The sequence below is a fragment of the Trichomonas vaginalis genome, chromosome IV (genome assembly GCF_026262505.1).
Source record: "Trichomonas vaginalis G3 chromosome IV, whole genome shotgun sequence".
Classification (NCBI taxonomy): domain Eukaryota; phylum Parabasalia; order Trichomonadida; family Trichomonadidae; genus Trichomonas; species Trichomonas vaginalis.
In genome coordinates, this window is record NC_067206.1 from 8924692 (window position 1) to 8942339 (window position 17648).

The following is a 17648-nucleotide window of genomic DNA, read 5'->3' on the forward strand; positions in this document are numbered from 1 at the left end:
TGACATTCTTATTGAAATATAAGGCACCCTTCGTCGTTCCATTAAAAGAGCCTGGAAATATCATAGATTTTTCAGAATATGATGGAGAAACAAATATTAATGCACCTCTTTTATTCAGAATTAGTCCATCACTTTTAATCAAGTTATCATTGGAGTGGTGCAGAAATTGGCTTACTTGTTGTTGTTTTGCTTTTAATTATCGCATTGATTATTGTTCTCTTATTTTATTTCCTCAAACCAATTGACTCTGGCTGTGGAAATACCGGTAACAAGGATGAAAAAATAAAAAAGAGCAGCAGTAGTAGCATTTCCAATAGCAACAAGAAAGAAAACAGTGATGCTGAATCAGTTTAAAAAAAATATTATAAATAAATATTTTTTTTACCTAACGAATTTTAAAGAATAATGCTTGGTGGATCTGATATTGAAGATGTTCCATATATTGGAATCCAGGATTCAATGGTTGAAGCCTCAAAATTATTATATTGCGGAAATGAAAGCGATTAAAAGGATATTATTTCAAGTGCACATTGTTTCAATGCTGCTGGACAGATTTATTTAGTTACATCTTTGATAAAGAGACTTGTTTCCATGATGACAGTCGCCGAAAATCCACATTTCCCATTACCAAGAAATGATGGAATTTATCAATTATGGCAGATAGGACCAATTGAGATATATGAGGCTTTGGTTTATCCAACCGGCGAAAGCTTAGCTGGTACAATAGGAGCAAAGGTAAGAGAATATAGAAAAACATTAATTCTCTTTACTAATTTAGTAATAATTTTGGGATTAATTGTAACAATTGCGTCTGTTTTAATTATAAAGAGAGAAGACAAAATCATGAAGTTCTCATTGAAATTATTACTCAGAGTTCCTTTCACTGTTTTATTTACTAACAAAAGAGTTATGGAACTTTTAGGAGGAAATTACGATTTACAAATGGAAGACTCAACTGAAAAAACACTTGAATTCCATAATGAAGTTGTTAATAGACTGAATGATGTCGTAATTGTTTGCAACAGCGAAAGTAACAAAATCATTACAGTGAATGCCGCATTTGAAGAAATGTTCGGAATCAAACAAGAAGAAGCTGAAGGAATGGATATTGTTGATTTCTTCAATGAAAAAAGATTTGAATCAGATGAAAAAGTAAGTAAAGTATTTAGATCAACAGCAAACTTGATTTATACCAACAAACAAGGAATCAAGATTTACTTAGAATTCTCACAATCAACAGTTTCAGGAAGAAGAATCTTTTCAGGAAGAGATCAGACACAAAATGTTTTGCATGAGAAATTGATTGAAGAAGAGAAGAAGAAGTCAGATGCAATGCTTGCATCTATCCTTCCAGCGATGCTTGTTCCACGTGTTCAAGCAGGTGAGAAGAACATCTCATTCAGTGTTCAGTCAGCTACAGTCCTCTTCTTAGATGTTGTTGAGTTCACACCATGGTGTGGTAGCCATGATGCACAGTATGTCATGTGTATGCTTAACATCATGTTCAAAGAGTTCGATGCTATCACAAATGCACACAAGACAATGACAAAGATCAAGTGCATTGGTGACTGCTACATGGCCGCAGGTGGCATCTTCGACGAAGTTAACCAACCTGCAGTCCATGCTAAAGAAGTTGTTGACTTCGGCTGCTTAGTCATCAAGAAACTTCTTGACATTGACGAGAAAGAGAACGAGAAACTTCGTATCCGTGTTGGCATCAACACCGGTGGTCCTATTGTTGCCGGTGTTATTGGTACAGAGAAACCAACATTCGAAATCCTTGGTCCCGCGATCAACATCGCACACGAGATGGAGAACAAAGGTGTTCCAATGAAAGTCCACATTTCACGTCCAGTCTATGAACTTATCTATGGTCAACAGTTTGACATCAAAGAGCGCGGCGAAATTGATGTTAAAGGCGGCAAGATGTTCACATATCTTGTCGAACCATAACTTTTTATTTTATATTTTTTGTTTGTATTATTTAACGTTATACTTTATTTTAATTTTTCATGTGTTTGATATTAAATAGCTATTAATAAGTTATATTAAATATCGAAACGAATATTCAGACATTATTTTCATTCATTTTTCATCAAGTTTTATAGAACAAAATGTAAGAATTTCAGTATGAAGCTTAAAATGTATTCTGCGTTAAAAATTATTTTAATTTTTGTATCCATCCAAAATAGCACTTTAATTCGAAAATCTTTGCCCAAGTCCATTCATAGTTTTTATATTGAGCAATGATTTTCTCTTCTCGGCACAATAGGTCTTCACCAAAATATTGTATGAGATCGATCAAAAATTATCGTCTATCAATTTTGATGTTGAGAAGACGATGCCCATGATAATCTTTTTTTAATTCAAGATTTTTTATACCACCGTTGTTTCATATTCTAGTTTTTTTAGACTTATGTCTTTTTTAACCGAATCACCGTCAAAGTATTGAAAATCGTTTTTCCCTCTCAATTTTTAAGAGAAATTTTTAAAAATTTTAGAGAACTATATATTGCATCATATTGTTTCGTATTATTCAATATTTTAATGTACGTTAAACATCGATCAATTGAATTTTATTCGTAGTGACATAAATTTATCGCTCTCAAAATATAATGAGGATTTTATATCATTGAAATAAAAAATATACAAACATTAAATAGAATACATTTAGGTTTTGTGCTCGTTAGTTAAGAAAAACTACAGAAATGGAATTTTCGATTGCAAGTAATGAAATTGTACTATATTATTATATTTATTAATATTGTTATTTACTAAATTTTTTTTCTGAATATTCTAAAAACCCGTAAACAAAAATTCAAAGCTAATGTCGGAATGTTCATTCCCAAATCCTTTTTTCAAAGAATACAAACAACCTTCAACTAAATCATATATCAGATAATTTATATTATCATAATGCTCGCACTCATTTTTTGCTAGTTGTTCTCAATCCATTTGAATTTTTTTTATTCCGCTAGGTTCTCACAGAAAATATGAAAGTGAAAAGATGTGATATACTAATTAGATTAATATTTTAATCTTAATCTAAAAACTTACCATTCAATTTAAATTGAGATACATTCAAATTTCATTTTTCGTCAGAGCAAATGGAAGAAATCCCAATATCTTCATCTGGAACATCCGGGTTCAGTTTACAATCATCAAAAGAAAGTAGATATGAAGAATTAATTGATGTTCCATTTACACAGACTTTAGAGAAAAATCTAATTTCTTTATTTAATTATTTTGACATGTATTCTCCACGCCTGCAAGTATTTCTAAAGGTGATAACTATTGTTAGATTCTTTCAGCTTATAGGTCCTGCCTTCATGGCTTCAAATAACGATATTTTCAAACCAGGAACGTTAACTTACAATACCATGAGCATAATCAACATATTATTTCACATTGTCCCACCTAAATACAGTTTGAATAAGGAATATATCATATTGTTTGTGTTTGATGCAATATTGTTCTTGAATTTAATTTATTTAGTGGCAACAGCGTTTAGATACAAATATACAAGCAAGGTTTCTAAAGTATCAACAATACTCCTATCTATATTTATGTCTTCCGTGCCGTTCTATTTGCTTCCTATATGTTCTCACTTTACTGGTGAATTAATTTCAAGGTACATTGCAGGAAAAGCAGTAACAGATGCCAAGTATATAGTTGCAATTATCCTCACATTAATCATCATCTTACTTTACCCGTGGATTTTCGTTGAAACTTATACAAATACAGTTATATTCAGAGCATCTTCATTCCAAACACTAGAAGGAGGACCACAGAACAAACTATTGATTACAACTATTATCATTTCATTGATCTGTTCGTTGAATACATGCTTAACTTCCATTCCATCGTTAATTATTTTAATTATTAGCATAATTTTATATGCATTTAATATGACAACATGCTTCAGGTGTGGTACATTCATAAGACTCGAAGACCAAGCCTTAGCATTAACTGGATCTATTATTGGAATACTTCTTTGTGCTGCCTCAATTGCGCCCGTAATGGTCTCAAATTTTGTATGGAATGAAATTTTCTTTATCGTTTTCATCGTAATTTTGATCGTCACGTTTTCTCTAACTTATTTATTTGTAAAGAGAAGAGCAACAAAGGACTTATTAGTTCTTGATCAGATCACAGAGACAAATGATATAGACCTTGTCCGTTCTCCTGGAAAGTTCAAACAGTTAATAATTTCCGGATTTATGTACAATCATCAGATTTGCATTGATTTCACTTTATTTAAACTTGCTGTTGAGAAATGGCCAGAGAATGCCAGTATCTGGTTTGTCTATGCCAAGTTTGCTGCAATTTATCCGGAGAATATTAATAATTTGGCTTTTATCTATCAAAACGTCAACCAATTCAAGACAGATCAACACCTACAGAAGATCATACTTACTAACCTTCAAATGATTACGAATACGCGTGAACAAAGCTTTACATCGGAAATCAAAAATAAAATCTCGAAGATCCAAAAGAATTTCAACAAAACAAAGAACAGATTACGTAATATATGGGATCTGATACTTCAAGGTTCCAATAGCGAGATGTTTCATTCGATCAAATCTGCATATGTTTCAGTTGTCGAATGTGAGAACGAAGCCAACCATTTAAAGATGCTTTATCCCAATAACAAGTTCATTCTTCGTCAATACGCTCGTTTTCTTTACGAAATCAAAGGAGATCCTTTAACATATAAAAATACAATGGAGCAAGTTACTAAACTACAAAGAGGAATCAGAATAACAAGCGATGTAGTCCATGATCTAAGCATTGAAGCCTTTCCTAACCTTCCCGACGTCTCATTAGAATCTCAACCATCAGATTCAGGACAAAACATCGAAACAGAGTCATTTAACATTGATGATACATCATTAGAAGATGATTTGATTGTTAATTCCATAAATTCATTGACCAGACAACTTAATTCCCACAAAATTCCATCAATTCAATTCATGTATTTTTCAACAATAATTTTATTTTTTGTTTTATCAATTTTACCATTTATAATCATGAGAATTTGTTATATTTACTTCTCCAATGAACTTAAAGATCCAATAAACTACATGCAAGGCATTGCTTTCATGAGGAATTTAGTGAATACGTTGCCTGCTTTTACAGGAAAATTATTATTACAAGAAATAAAAGATCCAAAAAATTTATCACAAGTTTTGATGCCTCCTGCACAATTTGATCCAGGATTTACTTATATGGCTTATTCAGGGAATGAATTAACACGCGATATCTTGAATTACATGGCTCAAAGTATATCAGATGCGAATACTTTGATTTATCCATTGAGAAATTTCAAATACAACAATAAATTTGTTGATAAAGTTCGTGATGATTTATTTAGTCCGAAATTGACATTTTATTATTATTTGAATAATACTTATAATACTTCTAGTGATTCTAGTAGTTACCAAATTAGTTATTTGATTGGTACTTCCGTTGGAAAACTTTTAGAAACTTATCCTGTTTTGAATGTTGAAGCTTCGAAATCAAGTAATTGTTTGACAATTAGAAACAACAACAAATTGATAACTACGGAAACAAGTGATGCTTTGGATAGAATGATTGATTATATACAAGAGTTTTATGATTATTGGAGAAAAGCTTTGATTATTTGTTTGATTTGTTTGATATTTATTTGTATCTTAGTTTATTTCGTTGTTTTTTCATTACAAATAAGAAAAGTAAGACAAAACAAAGACGAAATAATCAAAGTTTTCAGTGAATTGCCAAAAACAATGATATCCAGTGTTTCTTCTTCGTTTTCTAAATCAAATGATAAAGGATTGACAACAACAATGTCAGTAACTTTGTCTCAAAAAGATATAGAAGGAAACAGACAAGAAGAATCAATAATCAAACTGTTTTCAAGTATTTCTGATGGTGTTTCCGCGAATTCGGAATATTTTAATTTGTTTTGTTTCATTTGTATCGTTATTAGTAATTGTGTTGGATATTTCTTGACTATTAATTGTTTCTTGAACTCTTCTAGAACTGTATATAGAGATTGCCATCAAATCAATTATCTCTATGGTTCAATTACTTTCTTTTTCTCAATGATGGCGAGATTGTTCAAAATAATTTTGCAGAAACATGATGAAATTTTCGAAGACACTGTAATTGATACTGAACAAGAAATAGAAGGTATAGAAGTCTATTTACCAAAACAATTGGAATACTTCCACAGAGTAAGATTTGGCAATTTGACTGATGACGAATTGCCTTTCGAAGGAATGAAAAATGCTTTGGATAAAGCAAATAAAATTTTGGCGTGTAGAATTGGATTACAACCACCGACAACTGTTAGAGATTCTGTTCATTGTTTCAGTGTAGAAGCACAGATGTATACAGCTCTTTCTTATCTAAAGAGAATTGTTAACTTCATGAGACAATCTCCTCCTCATTGGCCTCAAGCAAGAGGTGAAAACATTATTGATATTTGGCAAATTGGTCCTTTGGAGTTATATGAAGCTTTGTTTTATAGAGCGGGAATTGCTTTGGTTCCTAACATGGAAAAGAAAGTAAACAGACAGGAAACGAAGTTAATAACATTTGTTGTTGTTTTCATTGTTATTTCTGCTTTGTTTACTTTGTTTATGATGATTTCCATTAAAAGTGAAGAAGTTTTGATGAAATTCACTTTGTGGCAATTCTTGAGATGTCCAATTTTCACAATTATTAATGACCAGAAAGTAATGAATTTGATATCAGGAAGTTACAACAAAATCAAGGATAATAATAATGATAAATACTCAGGATTCTCAAATGAAGTTGTCAACAGATTAAATGATGTTGTAATTGTATGCCAAGATGAAACAGGAAAAGTTCTTTCTGTTAACAATGCTTTTGTAGAAATGTTTAATACGAAAGAAAGTGATTTTGTTGGTTCTAACATAAAAGATTTCTTTGTTCCTGAAAGATTCAAAAGCGAAAAACTACATAGAATGTTTACAACAGGAACTGATGTTGTCTACAAGAAAGAAGATGGAACTAAAGTTTACTTGCAGTTCATTACTTCAACTGTTTGTGGAAGAAGAATCTTTTCAGGAAGAGATCAGACACAAAATGTTTTACATGAGAAATTGATTGAAGAAGAGAAGAAGAAGTCAGATGCAATGCTTGCATCTATCCTTCCAGCGATGCTTGTTCCACGTGTTCAAGCAGGTGAGAAGAACATCTCATTCAGTGTTCAGTCAGCTACAGTCCTCTTCTTAGATGTTGTTGAGTTCACACCATGGTGTGGTAGCCATGATGCACAGTATGTCATGCGTATGCTTAACATCATGTTCAAAGAGTTCGATGCTATCACAAATGCACACAAGACAATGACAAAGATCAAGTGCATTGGTGACTGCTACATGGCCGCAGGTGGCATCTTCGACGAAGTTAACCAACCTGCAGTCCATGCTAAAGAAGTTGTTGACTTCGGCTGCTTAGTCATCAAGAAACTTCTTGACATTGACGAGAAAGAGAACGAGAAGCTTCGTATCCGTGTTGGCATCAACACCGGTGGTCCTATTGTTGCCGGTGTTATTGGTACAGAGAAACCAACATTCGAAATTCTTGGTCCAGCAATCAACATCGCACACGAGATGGAGAACAAAGGTGTTCCAATGAAAGTCCACATTTCACGTCCAGTCTATGAACTTATCTATGGTCAACAGTTCGACATCAAAGAACGCGGCGAAATTGATGTCAAAGGTGGCAAGATGTTCACATATCTTGTCGAACCATAACTTTAATTTCATATTTTAGTGTTTAATATTTTTAATATTTTTATTTGTATTATATCTAGCTTTATTTTATCTGTTTGTATTTAAATAAAACTATATATTTATGTATTGAAATTTATTCATAATAATTTTTATTACCGAGTTCAACACCATCAGTAGTGATTAGTAGAGTATATCTCAATCACTGACAATTAAGTTGCACTATCATTTATTATTAATCTCCTCTACAACAACATTATCAGTGATAAATTTCTTCACAAGCATTTAATGCATTTGAACTTGACTGAATAATCTAACATATGAAAACTTCAATGGTGTTGAAACTTAAAATTTTGGAATAGAGTCAAATTTAGCAAATCAATTTTTGGAATTATTCAAAAGAAAATGCCAGAGCTTTCATTCATGTTTTTTGTAAGTTGAGAGTAGATTGTTTGTTATTTTGTGAATTTCAAAAAGAAATAAAAATTTCAAAAAAGATTGTTTGGAATTTTAGAATTTGTTAGTTTACTTTATTATTCGGCCGAATAGGTATACATGAATGATAAGATTTTAAGCCCAGAGAACAAGGAGATAATACTTTGATAAGCAAAACTTTTTCCTATGGATCTGAAAAATTGAAAGAGTTGCAGATCCAAAAAGTGAAAAAAAAAAGGTAGTGGGGCTTCCAGGCGCGTTGCGCCCTCTAGCCCTGAAGATGTTTAGTATAAATGAAGTTTTTATTCGGAAAATTGTTAGTCTTCTGGGTCGAAAACATTATATAATGTGTCGCTTTTCACAAATTATATATGTTTTCATGCTTTGTCACTTTTCTGTCACTTTTCGGGTAAAAACATTTTTATTATTATATATAAATGAATTTTACAAAACCACCGTTACCGTTCTTTGGAAATAAGAGTAGATGTAAAGATATTATATTGAGAGAACTTAAGAAACTACCGAATGGTCTAATATTTGTAGATTTGTTCGGTGGAAGTTTCTATATATCCCATTTGTGCCATACAATATTCCCAGACTCAAAGATTATATGCAATGACTTCGACAACTATATGGACCGTCTCAAACATATTCCAGACACAAACAATATATTGAAAGAGTTAAAAGAAAAGATACCTATAGGTAAGATGGAACGTATACCATTAGATAAGAAAAATATTGTGAGAGAGGTTTTGAAAAAAGCAGAATATATAGACTGGGATAGTATATCTGCTAGACTATTATATAGTGGTTCTATAAGAGTTCATGACATTGAAACACTTATGTCAAAAGTTTTATATCTTAACTATACAAATGTTTTCAAAGAGAACATAGAAAAATATATTGAGGGTATAGAGTTTGTGAGATGTCATTGGACAGAGTTGTATGAAAAATATAAAGACAAGGAAAATGTTTTCTTTATAGTGGACCCGCCGTTCTATAACACATGGGATTTTCAATACCAAGTAGACTGGACTTTGAGAGACTCTTTAGAAACTTTAGACGTTATACATAACCATCCATGCTTTTACTTTACATCCGATAAAAGTGGTTTGGAAACCGTTATGAGATGGTTAGAGGACATACATGACTATGAGTTTATATATGACAAGATAGAATATGAGAGAGGTCCTATAAACTGGAGAAAGTGTCACAATAAAGAAATTTTATTAGTAAGTAAATGTGGTTTGAAATAGGACTACTTGTTTTAGGTTTTTTCCATTGTGTCATTTATTTATTTGACGTGGCAGAAAAGTACAGAGAATATGAAGATGAACCAATGCCTGCAAATGTTCAGTATATGTACTCGTAAGAGATATTTTTATCTAATATTAAATGGACGCACAGAACTTAGCGAATGCACAGCAACCTGGACAACCAAACCCAGAGAATATTCCAAATGAAGTTAGAATACAAACTGCAATGGCAAACTATGGTCAAGTGCCAACAGATGTACAAATGCAAACTGCCATGTCAAATGACGCTGCGTTAGGTTTGCCACCATGGTATGCAAATATGAGATGGAAAGAGTTTTATACAAACCCTGAAGTGGGATATAAACAACTTTATGCAGATGACGCGAACACAGGAGTTGACCCAGAATATGTTTTCTACCAGAGGAGAAACAGAATGTATGAGCTCCAGTTAAAGAATGCTATGGAACTCAACAGGAAACGTAAGAGACTAGGCGGACATTAGATTTTTACATATAGTAAAATGGGTTTCTTCAGTAAGATAGGAAACTTCTTTCAAAATGTTGGAAGAGGTATATGGAATGGAATAAAATCTGTCGGAAAAGGAATTTGGAACGGAGTCAAAAATATTGGTAAAAGAGTAGGTCAGTTCGTTGGTATTATACCTAAAGACCCTGAACCAGAAGAGCAAGCTCCTGTTATACAACAGCCTGAACCTGCACCACAGTCTAGTTGGCAACCAAATCCAACACCTCAACCGTATTAAAAAATTATATTTTTATCGTTCGATAGTAGTTGTATATGAAACTAAGTTCTAAGTAAAACGCATGGTATAATGGAATTATTCTTTTTCTTCCATCTGTAGTAAACCATACTTGAAAGTCTGAAATACTTCCACTTGGTGGTTCGTATAACTTTGTAGGTTTTTCGTAAAAGTCATTTGCCAAGCATAAGAAAGAGTTTTGGGCGCCAGAAAATGAAGCATGAACAATAATAGCATCTTGGTCGAAAATATTTTCATATGTTCCATTAGGGTTTTCGACTTCATAATAGTCCGGGTGTACTGGATATGCTGCAGGCTGATTTAACATCCTCATAAATCTATACCATGCCAAGTTGTTATATTTTGTAGAAATATAAACGTTTTCTCCAAGGTCTTCTATTTTATTGATTTTAACAGTTGCATTTTTCCTGTCATAAATAATATCGAGATGGTATTCTCCTTCGTCAATGTTATACTGGTTTGCATATTCGATATAGATATCGTTTATTTTTTCTTGAAAAGCTTGAAGAGTTGTTTCTAAGTTTACAAGCAAACTAACTTGTAAAAGTTTTCCCTGTTCAAATTTCTCATGCATACGTTTTTCTTTGTTATAGTATCGAACTTCAAAACCGACCGTAAATGGGAAACCATGTATGGCTTCTGAAATGAACTTCATTCTACGAAAGCCAATAGCTTTTGTGACAGATGGGTCTCTTAGCCATCTTAATGGGTAGTCAAAACGATAGCCTTCATGCTTTACGGTCTCTGTCTCAAACTTTTGACCGACATTAGTAAAAAGTTCATCTAATGGTTTAGTTGTAGCAACTCTTGAATTTTCTTTTTCTATTGGAAGCATATTTTATCTATAATAAAAATGTCGAAAGATATTGCTTCCATGAGAGAAATACAACACAACCGACAACTCATTATGCAAGCTCTAAATAAGAACACAACAAACTTTTCAAACTATTCTAAGATATCTGAGTCATTGAAAGAAGGAAACTTAAAACTGACATTAAACCCAATGACAGATGAGTTTCTGTTTCAAGACAATAAGAACCATACTGTCTGTATAAATCCAACAAAAGGAACTTTAAACGAGAAACCTATAAATGAACTTCTTTTGAAGGCAGATGTTGACAACAAAGCTGACAAAGAATATGTAGACGATGCAATAGCAAAAGAAGAAGAAAGAGCTAACAATGCTTATGCAACAAAAGAACATACTCATCCTGAACTAGCAGACAAAACATATGTTGACAATAAAATGTCAAGTGAAGTGACAAGAGCTGAAAACGAATATTCTAAAAAGACTCATATACATTATATTAACCAAATACCAAGTCTTAAGGAAACATTAGAGACAAAAGCAGATAAGACTCATACACATTCTATATCTGATATTACAAACTTACAAGAAACCTTAAACAGGAAAAGTGCCGTTGGACATACACATACTATTGCAAATATTACAAACTTACAAGAAACCTTAAACAGGAAAAGTGACGTTGGACATACACATACCATTGCAAATATTACAAACTTACAAGAAACCTTAAACAGGAAAAGTGACGTTGGACATACACATACATCTTCTGAAATAACAGACTTAAACGTTAGCCTTGAAAAGAAAGCAGACAAGAACCATACACATGATTTCTTCACAACTGTTGCTATAGAAAGTATTGAAGGAACGGTTGAAGAAACTGGTGGGGATGCATTATATTGTAAACCTCCTAACTTTCCACAAGGTTTAACATCGGATGACGACATAACGACGATGAGAAACATTAGATGTAAAGATGTTTATGTCATGAAGGATGAACATAATATTAAATTCACTGCTCAAGATTTATATGACAAGAAAGCAGACAAAACAGAGCTTCAAACATTAAAGACAGAAATACTTCAAACATTATATCCTATAGGCTCTATTTATACGTCAATGAACTCTACCAGACCAGAAGTAGTACTTGGTTTTTGGAACTTGGACTCAAATAGTCGACAGGTTTTTGTATTGTGCAAACTCTTCAAAGGAAACAGGTGGAAGTAAAACGATTTCAGGTGAAATTTACCTGCACACAGTCACTACATAGATTTAAGTACATCTCAAGCAGGTTGGCATAAGCATAGATATTGGGATTGGTCAGCAATGACAAAAGGTAAAGGATATGATGTTAAAGACAACGTTAAGTTTGCTATAAATTGTTACTGGAGTAACACTGAGGGAGGAGGAAACCATACACATCACGTTTCAGGATATACGCAAACAACGGGACAAAGTAAAGAATACATGCCACCTTACATGACAGTTTACGCATGGTATAGAATTGCTTAGTCGTCATTTTCAACTTCTTTAGCATATTCGTCAGGAGTTGTCTTATATTTGTTAGGAACTGTCTTTGAAAGTATACCACCTTGAACTTTGACAAGTTTTGAAACGAGGTCTGGCAATAGTAGTTTTATCTTCTGCTTGCAGTGTGTACATTTTGCCATGTTTGCCTAAAACTTCATAATATTCTCTTGTATACTTTCTTCTATTTTTACGAACACGAATGTGAGTACCTGTCGAGTTCCCATTGTTGTCATAGTCAATAGTATTTTCATATGGGTCGCGTTTAGGTATTTCTATTTTTACTTTGTCACCTTTCTGAAGTTTGAAGCCCGGCATTCTTTCTTGTTTGTCTCTTTTGACTAAATTATTAAATATATAGTCTTTCTCTAAGTCAGGGTTGTTTTTCATTTCTTCGGGGGAGTGGTTTCCCAAACCTTTTTGTTTACGGTTATTGTAAATATTTAAAACTTGTCTCATCTTTGCCATGGAGAAGTGTCTATACTTGTCGTCATATGACATTTCATTTGCTTCACCACCTTGTGGTTGGTTTAAGTCTCTTAACATTTTTATACAACCGTCAATGACACCAAGAGCAGAATGGTTTTGGTCGACAATGAAATATTGGTTTACATTTTTTGAACGCAGATAGTTTTTAATATCATCTGATTTGAAAGAACTTTCACAGTCAGATGTCAGTTTTGTTGGATGGTATTTGTCAACGAATATTGTCAAAGCAGTTTTCACATCTAAAATATTTTGGACCATAATGGTATGGCTTCACAGTATCTTGTGTTTTGACCAACAAATATTAACCAGTATGGTGGTCCATCTTCTCTATACCTCGGAATGTTTTCCAAGATATCCATAAACCAAGCATTTGGTGTTGAACTAAAGATTTTTATCATGAGTGCTTTCTTTGTCGCTTTAGAAACATAGGGGTCCTTGTTTGGATTCGTCATTTTTTAACCCATAAGAAATGGGTTTATTTGGCGCATTAGCAGGAGTTGCATCCAGATTTTTGCCCGCAGTGGGAACAATAGCTAGAGGTGTATTTGGAGTTGGAAGGAAGATTTTGAGTACATTAGGTATACTGAAAGAGAAAGCACAACCTATTATACAAACTGTACAGAAAGGTTGGGATGTAGCACGAGATGCAACAAATCTTATTCCAAATCCTGAAACAAGAGGAAAAGTTCAAGGATGGATGGACAATGTAGGAAGACAAGCAGGAAACTATTATAACAAAGCAAATGACTACTATAACCAAGCAGGACACTATATGGACCAAGGTGAAAGATTCTTTAACAGAGGATATAACCATGCACAACAATGGGTAAACAATAACCAACCTCAACCGCCTCAAACGTGGGGAATGTAAAATTTTTTACTGAGATGAAATGAACAATACAGCATTGAGACAAATGGGTTCAAGATGGATTTGTCGACTTCCAGCAGTTACACCACGTGTTTGTCAAGTTCTTCCTATACCTCAGGAAGTTTTAGACCGACTTAAAAAACAACAACAACCAGTTGAAAACAAACCAAACTAAAATTTTTTACTGAGATGAAATGACCGAAGAAGTTGAAACGGTAGATTTGACACCACAAACAAAAAGTTCAGAACCATTGTCAAAACCTGTCAAAGAACTTACAGATGAAGAGAAAAATTCAATAATAGAAAGTGCCAGGTCTGGAAATACAAACCCTAACTACAAAGTCACTTTTCATAAAAATGGAACGGCTAGTATCTCAAAAAAGAAACAGACTCTCACAAATAAAATATTGAAGTCTGAAGGAGCTTTCGAGACAACAGATGGAAAAGTTTACTTCACTGACCAACAGTTCATTATAGAACATCTCATTGACTTAGAGTCGAAATATTCTAAACTTTACAACAAACACAAAAAGTTGAAAGGAAAACAAAAACAAATGGCATATGATATTTATGAAGATGTTGACGACACAACTGTTCCTGCAGGTGAGGTAAAGTCAGAGGAACCGAAAAGTGACGAAAAACCGATAGAAGAAGAAAAACCAAAAACTGAAGATAAACCAAAACCAAAGTTTAGTTTCCAAACTAAACCAAGTCAACCTTCATTAGCTGGTATGGGTTGGCGTCAAAGACTTATGGCAGCAGGCGGTTATGTAAAGTAAAGAAAAAAATATTTTTTTATTTTTATAAAAATGCCCCCATATAGAATGGATAGAAAGTCTGCTAGAATAAAAGCAGAGTTGCAAAGATATGGTTGGAGAGTTTCGAAGAATTTTAAATATAGGAAGGGAAGACCCATAAAAGTCTATGACAAATTGTCTGGTCTTCGCTACGAAATGGATTTGGAAACAGCACGTGCCAATTATCCAAACAGACTAGAGAGGTTAGAAGAAGAACGTCTTATGGACATGCCTTTCGATGTGTTAAACATTGCATGAAGTAAAAAATTTATTTTAAAAAAGTGACATTTTTTTATTTTATTTGAAATGTACGCTGAGTTTGTTAGTGAACCTCAAGTTGAAGGAAACTTGTTTGTTAGATGAGAAATATGAAATGGCATACCATTTTAAAACAATATATTTTTACATATATTAAATGCTTCAGGTTGAAAAACAAAGAACAAAAGTAGCAGATACAAAACCGTTAGACTATATCTTTACAAATGCTGGTAGGACTATTTCAGATGAAGAAATTTCATCCCGAGCATACAGGTTTGACTATCCAATTCGTTGGCTTCAAAGTCCTTCAGATGCAAAGGCAATAGGATTTAGAAGAGTTTTGTTTTCAAATAGAACTAACGCATTTATGTTCGCAGTATATTTTCATGGGCAGTATAAAGGTTCTGATGGTCTAATAGACAAATTTGACGAAATGAGAATCTTTACAGTTCGTTCAGACGAAAGTCTTGAGAAAACTCTAAATGACTTTCAAACTCAAATGAACAAATATTATTGGGAATTTCAAGAAAAATACGACTCTTTACTAAATGGAACATACTATCTGAAACTAGAATATGACAAGATGAACTCCACCGTTTCATTTCAAAAGATTGAAATTAACCCTCCAAGAGATACAGAGTTTTTATTTTGGAAAGTAGACAAACGTTCTTGGGCACAATTTCTTCGGTTACTAAACCAGAACGAACCATTACCACCAGATGGTCCATTTAAATTTATACTTCCACCAGCAGATTTGATGGTTTATAGAAACGTGTTTGACCCTCAAAATGTTATGTGTCATGCAAGTTTCAGTTCAAGCAACAATAGTTTTCTATGTATTGGTAAGGACTTTTATGACTTTGCTTCTAAATTCTACGAACCACCTAGTAACAGTTTCTCTGACTTTCAAGTTTGGTTCACAACAAATGGTGTGCAACATATTATTCCATTGTACTATGACTTTTATCTCGAATTGTCTTTCATATATAACTACAGAAAAGTGCTGAAAAAGTATTGAAAAATAATGTTTATGTTAGCATGTTAGATCTAACACGTTTTCTAACCACTTTTCTAACATCGTAGAAAACTCATGAAAACAATTTATTTTTGACACTTTCACAAAAAACATAAAAAAGGTGAGTTAAAATGAGATGTTTACTGAACTGGTTGGATGTCGCCTTCTGAGGTTATGTAGAACGGCTGACCCGAGAAGTGAAGGAGACCCTTGAGAATTTGTATAATTCGTGGAATTGGACTCTCTCTGTTTGGTATTTTTATCCAAGGACGCTTGGCAAAGAACTTTATAATGGCTTCTCTTTTGGCGTCCTTTATGTCGTCGAAAGGAGTGCCTTCTGGTACCTCAATTGGAATTCCAGTCGAAGTCTCGAGATTCAAGGCAGCCCTTCCAGAAATAGTGGTGAACTTGACCTTGGGCTTCATGACCTTGCGCAAGTAGTCTTTAACAAGCTCGTTAATTTAAATTAGGTAAACTGCCTCATCTAATGGCTCGATGTTGTCCATTGCTACTGTCAGAAAAAGTACTGCTACTGTCAGAAAAAGTACTGCTTCTGTCAGTAAAAGTACTGCTACTGTCAGTAAAAGTACTGCTACTGTCAGTAAAAGTACTGCTACTGTCAGTAAAAGTACTGCTACTGTCAGTAGCAGTACTGCTAGTAGCAGAGATTTTTATCGTTGGTGGTCCGACGGTTAAGCCACAAACGAATGTCCGACGTCCCACCAACCCTTGGATGTTCCAGCAATTCCAATCTCAATCCAAATCGAAGAGAGACCAAGAGTTCGAAGAAGGTCTGAACCGCTTACGCAAAGAGTATGCTACAGCTCCAATTGAGAGAAAGTTGTTCCCGGACCAAAAAATAATGTTTAGGGTAGATGGTTAGATCTAACCTCATTTCTACCCTCATTTCTACCCTCATGAATTTTCATGAATTTTCATGAATTTTATATATTAATGTTTTCGTTAATTTAAATTAGGTAAACTGCCTCGTCAAATCCTTCTGGCATTCCGAGTCCTTCCATCCGACAGGAAAATATTTTCCCGACAACTGGAAAAAATTTTCCTTCCGACAGGAAGAACTCTTCCAGTTGTCCGTCCGTAAACCATTCAAATTTTCGAAAATTGAGAACTTTTTGGTCGAACTTCAGAAAAAGTTTTTCCTTCCAACAGGAAAAAATTTTCCTTCCGACAGGAAAAAATTTTCCTTCCGACAGAAAAAGTTCTTCCTTCCGACAGGAAAAGTTTTTCCTTCCGACAGGACACAAACGAATGTCCGACGTTCCTCTTCCTGAACGCCTTCCCAAACCAGAGGAACCTAAAGCACCAGCCCCTGCACCTCAGTTCCAGCAAGTACCTCCGAATTACTACCAATTTCCACCTCAAGGTTACTACCTACCACAAGGCTTCCCGAACTACCCTCCTCAGCCTATGCCTTACTTCCTCAACCCTTGGTTGTTCCAGCAAGCTCCACCCCAGCAATTCCAATCTCAATCCAAATCGAAGAGAGACCAAGACTTCGAAGAAGGTCTGAACCGTTTACGCAAAGAGTATGCTACAGCTCCAATTGAGAGAAAGTTGTTCCCGGACCAAAAAATATATTTTAGGTGAAGAGGTTAGATCTAACCTGTTTTTTCACCTGTTTTCTCACCCTCTTGAATTTTCATGAATTTTATAT

At 33.7% G+C, this 17648-nt stretch overlaps 12 protein-coding genes and 1 pseudogene across 13 annotated transcripts, besides 1 other annotated feature; 11 read left to right on the forward strand and 2 right to left on the reverse strand.

Annotated features, from left to right (window-relative positions):
- Positions 1–594: 594 nt before the first annotated feature.
- On the forward strand, positions 595–2307 carry TVAGG3_0055240 (guanylate cyclase protein; the record flags this gene model as incomplete). Its single annotated transcript, XM_001302626.1, has 1 exon — positions 595–1953. One exon carries the CDS (start codon positions 595–597, stop codon positions 1951–1953), a length of 1359 nt encoding a protein of 452 aa, XP_001302627.1.
- A 795-nt stretch (positions 2308–3102) lies between these two features.
- Positions 3103–7818, forward strand: TVAGG3_0055250 (guanylate cyclase protein; the record flags this gene model as incomplete). The annotated part of the gene is made up of 1 exon (XM_001302627.1): positions 3108–7766. The coding sequence occupies one exon, from the start codon at positions 3108–3110 to the stop codon at positions 7764–7766; it is 4659 nt and encodes a 1552-aa protein (XP_001302628.1).
- Positions 7819–9572: 1754 nt separating this feature from the next.
- On the forward strand, positions 9573–9935 carry TVAGG3_0055260 (uncharacterized protein; the record flags this gene model as incomplete). Its single annotated transcript, XM_051221167.1, has 1 exon — positions 9573–9935. The coding sequence occupies one exon, from the start codon at positions 9573–9575 to the stop codon at positions 9933–9935; it is 363 nt and encodes a 120-aa protein (XP_051106153.1).
- Positions 9936–9953: 18 nt separating this feature from the next.
- Positions 9954–10196, forward strand: TVAGG3_0055270 (serine threonine-protein phosphatase family; the record flags this gene model as incomplete). The annotated part of the gene is made up of 1 exon (XM_001302628.1): positions 9954–10196. One exon carries the CDS (start codon positions 9954–9956, stop codon positions 10194–10196), a length of 243 nt encoding a protein of 80 aa, XP_001302629.1.
- A 4-nt stretch (positions 10197–10200) lies between these two features.
- Positions 10201–11049, reverse strand: TVAGG3_0055280 (uncharacterized protein; the record flags this gene model as incomplete). The annotated part of the gene is made up of 1 exon (XM_001302629.1): positions 10201–11049. One exon carries the CDS (start codon positions 11047–11049, stop codon positions 10201–10203), a length of 849 nt encoding a protein of 282 aa, XP_001302630.1.
- Positions 11050–11502: 453 nt separating this feature from the next.
- Positions 11503–17648: part of a mobile genetic element that runs on past the window's edge.
- TVAGG3_0055300 lies at positions 12662–13487 on the reverse strand (annotated as a pseudogene). The gene has a single exon. A coding segment is annotated over exon 1 (826 nt).
- TVAGG3_0055310 (uncharacterized protein) lies at positions 13505–13906 on the forward strand (the record flags this gene model as incomplete). Its single annotated transcript, XM_051221168.1, has 1 exon — positions 13505–13906. One exon carries the CDS (start codon positions 13505–13507, stop codon positions 13904–13906), a length of 402 nt encoding a protein of 133 aa, XP_051106154.1.
- Positions 13926–14078, forward strand: TVAGG3_0055320 (uncharacterized protein; the record flags this gene model as incomplete). The annotated part of the gene is made up of 1 exon (XM_051221169.1): positions 13926–14078. The coding sequence occupies one exon, from the start codon at positions 13926–13928 to the stop codon at positions 14076–14078; it is 153 nt and encodes a 50-aa protein (XP_051106155.1).
- Positions 14098–14682, forward strand: TVAGG3_0055330 (phage tail repeat-like family; the record flags this gene model as incomplete). Its single annotated transcript, XM_051221170.1, has 1 exon — positions 14098–14682. One exon carries the CDS (start codon positions 14098–14100, stop codon positions 14680–14682), a length of 585 nt encoding a protein of 194 aa, XP_051106156.1.
- TVAGG3_0055340 (uncharacterized protein) lies at positions 14728–14958 on the forward strand (the record flags this gene model as incomplete). The annotated part of the gene is made up of 1 exon (XM_051221171.1): positions 14728–14958. One exon carries the CDS (start codon positions 14728–14730, stop codon positions 14956–14958), a length of 231 nt encoding a protein of 76 aa, XP_051106157.1.
- Positions 15116–15976, forward strand: TVAGG3_0055350 (uncharacterized protein; the record flags this gene model as incomplete). Its single annotated transcript, XM_051221172.1, has 1 exon — positions 15116–15976. The coding sequence occupies one exon, from the start codon at positions 15116–15118 to the stop codon at positions 15974–15976; it is 861 nt and encodes a 286-aa protein (XP_051106158.1).
- TVAGG3_0055360 (uncharacterized protein) lies at positions 16469–16669 on the forward strand (the record flags this gene model as incomplete). The annotated part of the gene is made up of 1 exon (XM_001302631.1): positions 16469–16669. One exon carries the CDS (start codon positions 16469–16471, stop codon positions 16667–16669), a length of 201 nt encoding a protein of 66 aa, XP_001302632.1.
- On the forward strand, positions 17243–17581 carry TVAGG3_0055370 (uncharacterized protein; the record flags this gene model as incomplete). The annotated part of the gene is made up of 1 exon (XM_051221173.1): positions 17243–17581. The coding sequence occupies one exon, from the start codon at positions 17243–17245 to the stop codon at positions 17579–17581; it is 339 nt and encodes a 112-aa protein (XP_051106159.1).